Source organism: Leucoraja erinacea, chromosome 2 (genome assembly GCF_028641065.1).
Source record: "Leucoraja erinacea ecotype New England chromosome 2, Leri_hhj_1, whole genome shotgun sequence".
NCBI lineage: Eukaryota > Metazoa > Chordata > Chondrichthyes > Rajiformes > Rajidae > Leucoraja > Leucoraja erinaceus.
This window is the reverse complement of record NC_073378.1, coordinates 126,206,317-126,217,456: the sequence shown is the minus strand read 5'-3', so window position 1 is coordinate 126,217,456 and position 11,140 is coordinate 126,206,317. Positions and strand designations below refer to the sequence as shown.

General features: G+C 46.1%; 1 protein-coding gene across 1 annotated transcript in view; it reads left to right on the top strand.

Annotated features, from left to right (window-relative positions):
- Positions 1–235: 235 nt before the first annotated feature.
- nrp1a (neuropilin 1a) overlaps positions 236–11,140 on the top strand; it is a 249,136-nt gene continuing 238,231 nt past the window's right edge. Inside the window, exons 1-3 of the mRNA XM_055665192.1 lie at positions 236–2,067; positions 2,278–2,790; positions 7,019–7,193. Of these exons, the coding sequence (XP_055521167.1) occupies positions 2,697–2,790; positions 7,019–7,193 (269 nt within the window). The 5' untranslated portion in view covers positions 236–2,067; positions 2,278–2,696. The remainder of the gene's footprint in view (positions 2,068–2,277; positions 2,791–7,018; positions 7,194–11,140) is intronic.

Sequence of the window (11,140 nt, the reverse complement as noted above, 5' to 3'; positions counted from 1 at the left end):
GCGCGCATGTGTGTCAGTGTGCGTATGTGTTTGTCAGTATGTGTGTATCAGTGTGTGTGTATGTGCGCACGTGTGTGTATGTGTGCGAGTGTGTATGGTTGTGTTAGTGTGTGTGAGTCAGTGTGTGTGTATATCAGTGTGTGTGTGAGTGTATGTGTGCGTGTGTGTCAGTATGTGTGTGCATGGGTGTCAGTGTGTATGTGTGAGCGGGCGTGCAGTAACATAACCAGAATCAGTCAGAATCTGAATCAATGTATGTTCCGTGTGCGTGCGAGTACGTGTGGCAGTGTGTGTGTGCGTGCGAGTACGTGTGGCTGTGTGTGTGAGTGTGAGCGGACGTGCAGTAACAGAACCAGAATCAGAATCAAGGTCAGAATCTGAATTAATATATTGGCCAAGTATGTACACATACCAGGAATTTGACCTGGTGCTGTGCGCGCACATGGTAAAAACACACTATATTACAGAATTTTAAAAAAACACATTATAATTAAAAAATGTAAAAACAAAAGTGCAAGAGTAAAAAGGGGCAGCTTTGCTATATATTGCACATGTAGATATCTAAAGTTCACTTGGAGAGTTCACAAGTGTTTATCTACCAGACCAGAATGTAGTGGAGTCCAGCGGCTATTAAGTAGAGCTACCGCTTGTGGGAAGAAGCTGTTTTTGCGCCTGAGTGTGAGGGGTTTGAATAGAAAGCAATGGATTCATAATCTTGTGCGCGTCTTTTTGAGATGGGTACATGTTAATACCGCGAAGAGTGGGCAATGCCGTGGGCAAGTGCGTGGTGTGTACACTATAACACTTACCTTCATATGTGTGGGAGGTGAATGTGTGGTGTAACAGCAACAAACGGATACAGTGCATAGATAGAACAATGTGCATGGGGCGGTGCAACATGTGTTTAGTAAGACGCTGCATGCTCACTGTACCCATTATAACTGAGTGTATGTGTTAACTCTACTCAGTAATGTTATGTGTGAAATGTTCACTGCGTTACTGGCAACACAAAAATACCAGCCATGTGTGCGAATATAGCTGTCCCTGTACTTGTAATGTGGAAAAGACGCGAATTCCTTGTTCTCTGCAAGTTCATTCTCATATGGGGTTTTTTTCTTATATAAGCGGGAATTGAAAGTCAGTCGGGCTTCCAAACCCTCCCTTCCCTCCACACCCCGGCTAAACTAAAACAAAAGACTGCCACAAAAGTGCTGGAGTAACTCAGCGGAACAGGCAGAAGGGTCTCGACCCGAAATATCACCCGAAAACATTCCTTCTCTCCGGAGACGCTGCCCGTCCCCCCGCCGAGTTACTCCAGCCTATCTTCGGTGTAAACCGGCATCTGCGGTTCCTTAACAACGCAAACATTAAAACAAAAGCGGCCAGGGAGTGGCGGCTCTTTCTTTATTTCGCCGAGGACTAACGGGACCGGTTGGTTCCCCGCCGGCCGCTCGGCCTGGGTGGATAGCTCACTGCCCCACCACGCTTTATGTAGAAAAAGTTACCCCTCAGATTCCTATTGAATTTTCCCCCCTTCACCTTGAACCCATGTCATCTGGTCCTCGAATACCCTACTTTGGACAAGAGATTCCGTGCATCTAAGACATGTCGTTGGCTTCTAGTCTCTTTTAGAGTTGGCTGCGGTGTCCAAGGCTGGGCGGCTCCCTCGGTTTACAGGGCGCTGGGTGGTCGGGCAACTAGCCTTTCGCACAAGTGCTGTTGCGGGGACTGAACCCTCTCGTTATTTTCGCAGCTGAGTGTATTGGCGAGAGACGACGGAACGGTTTGAGTGGCTTGCGCCGTCACCACTTGGAGCGATTCCCCACCTCTCTCTCTCACTCACTCAGCCTCTGTCTCTCTCAGTCTCTGTCTTACACCCATCCTGTGAACACTTCCAACCCTGCTCCATTACACTGGAGGAGTTACGCCAATCTCCCTTCGTCCCCCCCTGTGAGAATACACTTAATTGACAACCTCCGCCACCCCGGAGTCAATTCATATCCATTTCTGAGCGCGAGTCAGGAGACGAGAGAGCATCGGGGTGAGAGTGCTGTCAACCTATCTGAGGTGATTGAAATACCATTTACCAGAACTAAACGTCCTGCGTTTCATTATTTATACTTTTCTGTACAATACGGACGCGAGAACAATGTTGTGGTTGCCGCCCCGATCTACAAACAGATCGTCTGGGCTCAGTGTTTAACTTATGTTCGCCTGTACATGTCTCGTACATGTATTTAGTGGAAGTCGCTAACTGTCTTGTCTTCTCCCCGACAGAGAGGCTCGTTGTGTGCCGCTGGTGCTGCCGCTGCCGCTGCCGCTACGGTGTGAAGATCGCTTGTTGTCAGTGGGTGGAACCACTCTCTCCCCCGCTCCCCCCCCTCTCTCTCTCTCTCTCTCCCTCTCTCGCTTTCTCCGTGGAGTCTGTGGAAAGCTTTTATTGGCTCGGGATTTTTTTAGGAAATGGCAACACCAGACATTGGAACAGGAACCGTGTTATCCGTGAGCAGCGGGAGGAAATCGGAGTTAAACGATTAGAATGCAAGTCGCTCAGATCTCCCAAAGTCACCAATTCCGTTAAGAGCAGGACTCGCAGCCCGTTTTATTTTATTTTTTTACGTGTGTGTGTGTGTGTGCTCGCTATCCCTCCTCAGTCTGCACGCCACGCTGGTTTTTTGGTACAATCTCCGAGTGTCATGAAGAAACACCTGGCTTTTCTACTGCATGGCTTTTCTACTGCACTGCATATACTGGCTGCAGCCATCGGCCTGTCCGAGGTACACAAGAATGGTGAGTAACATCAGCGCCTTCTCTCTCTCTCTTCTGCCCCCTCTCCCTCTCCCTCTCCACTCAGTTGCGGTGTCAGCTAGTGTGACTACTTCCTTCCTCGGGACTCCACTGCCGCCCGAGCATCGAAACCCCAGTTTTTTGGGCCAGGAGACAGCCAGCTGACACCCCCCCCTCCCCCGACCAAAGTCAGCCCCGGGTCAGACCCAGACCTAGGGAGATGGCCAGGAGTTAGATTTAGCTCTTAGGGCTAACTGAATCGAGGGATGTGGGGATTAAGCAGGAACGGGGTATTGATTTTAGATGATCAGCCGTGATCATATTGAATGGCGGTGCTGGCTCAAAGGACCGAATGGCCTACTCCTGCACCTATTTTTTAAGTTGTCTATGGTTGCTACAGCCTCTTAATGTACGCTACAGCCTCTTAATGTCGTTTCTTAATGTACATGAAAACAGCGCTGGACAATCTTAGCTCCGCGGGACGGCGGGGTCTGATCACCAGAACTCCTTGAGAACAGTGTGTAGGAAGGAACTGCAGATGCTGGTTTAAACCGCAGACGTTAGACACAAAATGCTGGAGCAACTCGGCGGGACAGGCAGCATCTCCGGAGAGAAGGGACTATCTTTTAGCATAGCTTCGGTGTGAAAAAGGGAGTGGTCGGGAGGTGTCCACGGAAATGTTATGTCTGCTTACTGAACAAACCGATTTTGTGGGGAGAAAGCGCCGCGTCCCGCTCCAGCCTAAACGGCGACGGTTGGAGTGTGTGTTTTGACCCTCCACGGTTTGCTGTCAGTGTGTTTCCGGGCGAAACCCCGGTCTTGCTGGGCCACCTCTAGTGGGAACTAGCGGTCCTTGTCTGCTCTGGTCTCGGCGAGCGCTCGCCTTCCCTTTCACCACTAGTTGCTGGCTGCTTGGAGCGGGCGACACAGCGGCTGCTTTCAACTGAAACTGTGCAAACGGGTAGGATGAGCCTGGTGGTAGCTGGCATTGCGGGCTTTACAGCGGGCAGGGCGGGATTTAGGACTGAGAGGAGAAGAAAAACTTTTTCGCCCCTGAGAGTTGTGAATCTGCGGAATTCTCTGCCGCAGAAGGCAGTGTGGGGCTAATTCACTGGATATTTTCAAGAGAGATTTAGTCCCTAGGGCTAAAGGAGAAAGCAGGAACGGGGGTACTGATATACAATGGTATATGGACACACTGATCTGTTCTGTATTCACGCCTACTATATTCTGTTGTGCTGAAGCAAAGCAAGGATTTAATTGTCCTATCTGGGACACATGACATTAAACTCTCTTGAATCTTGATTCAGGATGATCAGCCCTGGTCACATTGAATGGCGATGCTGGCTGGAAGGGCCGAATGGCCTACTCCTGCGCCTATTTTCTATGTTTCTATATCGCCTCTCCCTGGTATGTCAAACCTCCTTTGATCTGAAGGACCACGGCGGCGATCTTACAATGAAGACACGCCGGCTCCATCTAATCTCCACAACACCGCTGATATACTTGGAACGCTTAACAAAACCGCTTGCCTATACTCTTTTTTAAGACCCGCCGCCTAACATATTAACCTTGTCTGGCGGCCAGCAGCCTATCTTCCAGACTGATTTTATTTATTAATCCTAAGTCAACCACTTGGCGGTGCCCTGGTCTCGCCCCCTTGCTCACCCCCTGACCGGCGTTTGGTTTGAGATTGTACAGAACCGATGCCTTCTCCGGCGCTCCTGTGCTTGCTGGCGTTCTGAAAAGCCACTGACACCTCTAAACTCAAAGCTACAAATCCCCCCCAAACCCACGCCTCAAAAAACTAAAGGACACCCGTGTAATAATCTAGCCGCAACCCGCGAGAAAACACCCAGCAGAAGTGTGTGGGAAGGAACTACAGATGCTGCTTTACACCGGAGATAAGGCACAGAATGCTGGAGTAACTAACTCAGCGGGACAGGCAGCATCTCTGGAGAGAAGAAGGATCTCGACCCGAAACGTCGCCCATTCCTTCTCTCCAGAGATGCAGTCTGTCCCGCTGAGTTAGTTACTCCAGCATTTTGTGTCTGATATCTTCAGGAAATAATCGGACCTGGCTATAGAATAATGGACGCGGGGAGGAGGGGAAAGACGGCGACGATATATATATCAGAAACACAGAAAAGTTATTCAAAAAAATAAGTTGATTACGAAATATAGCGTTAATCGAATACCCGGTCGTAAATGTAAAACTCCAGCCCGAGAAAGTGGGGAATGGTTTGGAGAATGGTTTATAGATGGGGTCCCGGGAATTTTAGAAAATGTATTCAGAGAGAAGATGTGGCATATTAATTTGGATGTGTGTGGCCTGACGTGTATCGGGAGGGGGTGCAGATTAGTTAGCGGCGAGTCAGTGAATGAATGATTAGTGCGGGTGTCAGGGGTTATGGGGAGAAGGCAGGAGAATGAGGTTAGGACAGGAGGGAGAGATAGATCATCCATGATTGAACGGCAGAGTAGACTAGATGGGCCGGATGGCCTAATTCTGCTCCTATCACTTATGGCCTGACGAGTGGCGCTTCACAGGTCCCACACACAGGGCTGCCCCGCTGCTCTGCTCACTGGCTGTCGCTGTCGCTGCGGGTTTCAATGGGAAAGAGGCGCAGCGCACCTTGAGCTAAACCCCTTTCGTCAGTCCTTGATGTGCGAGTCGTGGGATCCATTGATTATAGAAACAAAGACAATCGGTGCAGGAGTAGACCATTCGGCCCATCGAGCCAGCACCGCCATTCAATGTTATCACGACTGATCATCCCCAATCAGTACCGCGTTCCTGCTTTCTCCACATATCCCCTGATTCCTTTAGCCCTAAGAGCTCAATCTTGAACTCTCTCCTGGATTATCTCTTTTAACTGGCGTGACATGTTTTAATTGAAGGCAATTGAGCCCGGTCTCCTGTTCCCTTTTAGACTGGGAGGAGACTGAAAGCGACCTCAGGATAGACACAAAGTGCTGGAGTTTTGATTCTCTCGACCCGAAAAGTCACCCATCCCTTCACTCCAGAGATGCTGCCTGTCCCGCTGAGTTACTCCAGCATTTTGTGTCTTATCTTTTGTCATTCATGATCTGATGAGTGAAATGGACAGACGGCGTTACGGACGGGGGAGGGGGACTGCTTCTCAGATTGAAGAAGAACCCCAAACGTTCGTCCGTCCATTCGCCTCCAGAGATGCTGCCTGACCGGCTGATTTGTCCAGCACTTTGTGTTTTGCTCACGATCCCTGCCTGCATCTACAATCTTGTGTGTCCTTTCATCGCCAGAGATACAGGGCGCTCCACCGTTCGGCTGGCGGTGGGAAGGGTTAAAAAATGAAATGAGACTTAAATCGGCCCAAAATGAACACGCAAGGGTCACTTTAACTACACGGTACGATACACTTTAATCATCCCTGGAGGGAAATTGGTCAACGCTAATTAATGAAGGTGCAGATCTTTTATTTAGCGCTGGGATGGGCGCGACATTGAAAAGATTCCACCTCGAATCCCCTACCTATTCTGGTCACTGAGTCTCTCTTAACAGTGAGCGGAGACCGCAGAAAATCCAGTACTTGAGAATTACGCTTCAGTCTATGCAAACACAAATGTGGCCCCTCAGTATATAGTCTGAAGCAAGGTCTCGACCCGAAACGCCACCCATTCTTTCTCTCCAGAGATGCTGCCTCACTGGCGCGCTGAGTTACTCCAGCTTTTTTGTGTCGGTCTTCGGTGTAAACCAGCATCTGCAGTTCCTTCCTACACATGACAGGCGACTGCTGTGCGCTTGGAAAACTGTTGATCTACGACAAAAACCAACACGAACTGCTGGAGGAACTTGTGCAGATAGGAACTGCAGATGCAGTTGTGAATCTGTGCAATTCTCTGCCATAGAAGGCAGCGGAGGCCAATTCGCTGGATGTTTTCAAGTCCAGAGGGAGTTAGATTTAGCTCTTCTGGTTACAGGAATCAAGGGATATGGGAGAAAAAGCAGGAACGGGGTATTGATTTTGGATGATCAGCCATGATCATATTGAATGGCGGTGCTGGCTCGAGGGGCCGAATGGCCTACTCCTGCACCTTTTTTCTATGTTTCTAATAAAATCGCAGCATTGGTGATTCTGGGCAGATTCAGCGGTTGGGATAAAGATGCGCATTGTAAAAGCATCACGAATGGTTGGTTTGGTTTAGTTTGGTCTGGTTTGGTTTGATTAAATGTAATCTTCTTTTGTAGATCGGTGTGGGGGTGCTGTACAAATCACCACCCCGGATTACTTTCAATCTCCTGGATACCCACACAATTACTACCCGCGGCAGAGCTGCACCTGGGTCATACAAGCGCCCGAAGCATATCAGAGAATACTGATTAATTTCAACCCTCATTTTGATCTGGAAGACAGAGATTGCAAGTAAGTCCTGTGGCTAGATTTTGGAAAGAGGTTTCGAATTCATGTTCAGTGTCCCTCTAGTGGTAACAACGTACTTACTGGAGCTGGCCAAGTGGGAGGAGATAAACCTTGTGTATAGACACAAAAGCTGGAGTAACTCAGCGGGACAGTCCGCATCTCTGGAGGGAAGGAATGGGTGACGTTTCAGGTCTTCTGCCTTTTGTATGGAAAATCTGTCAATATTTCCACTTTACAAATACCTAGGTACGGGATGTCAGATGCTGAACGATGACTTAAAAAAAAAACACCCGAAGATAGACACAAAATGCTGGAGCAACTCAGCGGGTCAGGAGAAAAGGAATAGGTGACTTTTCGAGACCCTTCTTCAAACTGAGAGTCAGGGGACAGGGAAACGATAGATATAGAACAAGTGAATTACAGGTTTTCCAAAACAAAGGAACGATGATAAAGGAAACAGGCCATGTGTAAGGTGAGGACGAGGTATAAACATGAAACGTCACCAATTCCTTTCCCCCCAGAGATGCTGTCTGACCCGCTGAGTTACTCCAGCTTTTTGCGTTTATCTTCTGTTTAAACCGGCATCTGCAGCTCTTCCCTACACAATATTTTGTTTTTACCGGCTGTATTACTATTACTAACAGCCACATGAGTATCAGTGTTATCTAATTTTAGAAATCGTGATTGGTTCATGATGAAAGTAGTCAGACAATGGGGCAAAAATATTATTTCCCAAGGAGGCAATATGAGTGAACGTGTCATTGTAACTCAAGCAATGAGAACACTCTTCTGGTAAAGGCTCCTTGCAAACGATCAATCATCATATGTTCTACATATTGCCACCATTGCAATGTGAAGCGAATAATCGCCCAATGAGATGCAATTGAACTATAAAGATTATTTAAATTTAACAAACTATGGTAACACCCACGACTTTACATTGATGTAAAAAAAAATTGCCACCAAGAATCAGAGCATTTCATCTGTAAAAACAATCCTCATGTTAATGCTGGAGTACCTGCAAGTTGCTGCAATTGATATTTTAATAGTTCAAATGCTGATTATTTAGAAAAACATAATGTCATTTTACAATGCAGTCTAATTGTGCTGCACTACAAATAATTGGAATTCAAAGAAGTTTTCAAACCTTGCCATGTGCAGTAGAAATGAATTTTGACTAGTAGCCCCAACTGAGGATCCAATGTGTTGTGACAGATGATATTTCATGCACCTTCTCTCAATCCGCCTGGACCGACCTGATCTCCCGGTTGCCAAACACTTTAAATCCCCTTCCCATTCCCACACTGAGCTTTCTGTCCTGGGCCTCCTCCAATGTCAGAGTGAGGCCAAACGTGAATTGGAGGAACAGCATCTCATATTTCACTCGGGCAGCTTACACCCCAGTGGTATGACTATTGATTTCTCTGACTTTCAGTAACCCCTGCATTCCCTCTCTCACCATCCCTACCCCACCCAAGTCACACCAGCTTCCCATTCTCACCCACCAGAACTTCAAGAACAATGGCCTGTTTCCTTTACCATTCTTACTTTATTGCATATCTTGCATTCATTTGTTCTGTATCTCTCTACATCTCCGTCTATATCTCTCATTTCCCTTTCCCCTGACCCCCTGTCTGAAAGGTCTCGACCCCAAACGTCACCCATTCCTTCTCTCCAGAGATGCTGCCTGTCCCGCTGAGTTACACCAGCATTTTGTGTCTATCTTAGGTTTATCTGCAGTTCCTTCCTACATGTTTAATGCAATACCTTACCACAGGTTATAAGTAGCATTTTGACAGTTTATGCTTTTAACTTTGAAAGCTGTTAATCTATAATGGAGCATTTCAAAGCTCGGAACACAGAGATCAGTGTTTTGGCATGCTGTCATGTTCTATATAAATGACTGCTATCTGAGATGTTTTGAATTTAGTCATTTTGTTTTTCATTCTTTAGTTTGTGGCTGTACTGTTTATTAATTCAATCCTCGTTGTTATTTTGCTCAAGCTGCTCTTTGCTTTCATTGTGGCTTATGATTAGTGCAAACTCCTACTGTATTCCAAAATATAGACTGATTGATTATAGCAGCCTGCATTTACATTAATAAGTTAAATAATTTTAAAGTGAAGGCTGTTAATTTTGTGTTGCAAAACCATATATTTTCTGCAATATTTATGACTGGCTGCAATTTCCAGTTCATTAGAATAGAACTTCAAGATCAAGGCAAGTCATAGAGTCCTAGAGTGATACAGTATGGAAACAGGCTCTTCAGCCCAACTTGCTCACACCGGCCAACAATGCCCCAGCTCCACTAGTCCCACCTGCCAGTGTTTGGTCCATATCCCTCCAAACCTGCCCTAACCATGTACCTATCTAACTGTTTCTTAAATGTTGGGATAGTACTTGCCTCAACTACCTCCTCTGGCAGCTTGTTCCATACACCCACCACCCTTTGTTAGAAAAAGTTACCCCTCAGATTCATATTTCCCCTTCACCTTAAACCTATGTCCTCTGGTCCTTGAGCCACCTACTCTGGGCAAGAGACTGCGCATCTACCCGATCTATTCTTCTCATGATCTTATAAACCTCTAAAAGATCACCCCTCATCCTAGAAACATAGAAACATAGTCAATAGGTGCAGGAGTAGGCCATTTGGCCCTTCAAGCCAGCACCGCAATTCAATATGATCATGGCTGATCATTCACAATCAGTACCCTGTTCCTGCTTTCTCCCCATATCCCTTGATTCCGTTAGCCCTAAGAGCGAAATCTAATTCTCTCTTGAAAACAATAGACAATATGACAATAGACAATAGGTGCAGGTGTAGTCCATTCGGCCCTTTGAGCTCCAAGGAATAGAGTCCCAGCCTATTCAAGCGCTCCCTGTAGCTCAGACCCTCTAGGCCTAGTAACATCCTTGTAAAGTATCTGATTGTTTCCAAGATATAAGGCTTTACAGAATTATTTCCCATTCATCTTTGGAGGAGTTCTGCCAGTGACAGAACAATATTACCAGAACTGAAAAGCCTTTAAGAAAATTTGACTCAATTGATTTTCTATCTCTTGAATGTTTGTGCAATACATCGCTGATCAAAAGAATTATATATTTTTTCATAAATTATACTGAAATGTCAGAAGGCAAATCGGAAAATTATTGCTGGAGTACTGTTCATACTGTGCACTGCCAAAGGAACTGACTGAAATAAGAAATATTGGCTCTTGGAATAAAAAAGATTAAAGTGATATCCTGCAGGACTTGGCTGTTGATTTTGGTTACCTAATTAAAACACGTGTAATATTTAATTTGAGCGTAGGAGGATTGCTAGCAGTCAAAACCACATGCAATTTCTTTGTTTTGCTGAATTTGGGAGCAGTTGTGGTTTTACCTACATTTGAATAACTTTCTTTAGTTGCTTATACATGAGAAGTACCTTGTGCAAAGTAAAAAATATATATTTAACATAAGCAAAATTCGGAACTGAAATCTAGCGTTCCTGTCGTAGTTTTCATGGGAGTGAGTGGGTTAGTTCTCATATTATTTGATGTTGGTAGCATTGAAATCAAAAATTGATAAAAGTCTGGTGTATCGCAGTGGGACAGGCAGCATCACTGGAGAACATGGATAGGTGACATTTTAGGTCAAGACCCTTCTTCAGTCTGAAGTACCTTCCATCCAACTGCGTTCCATCCAACACATTGAAAAAAAGGACTGTGTGAAAGAAACCATATCACATAAAATTCTTTAAACTGATCAAGAAGACTTTTATAATTTTACCGACTGGTATATTTGGTACGTTTTTTGTGTGTCATGTTTCCAACCAGAAATACATAATGACTGATGGTCTGCTGTGCCTGGCATGGAGGGAACATTTAGCTCCATGCAAAAAGTTAAGGCACTGGTTAGTGCCAGCCTGTGTTTAGGGAGCTTTAAGTGCGCAGATAAGTTTTATAGGG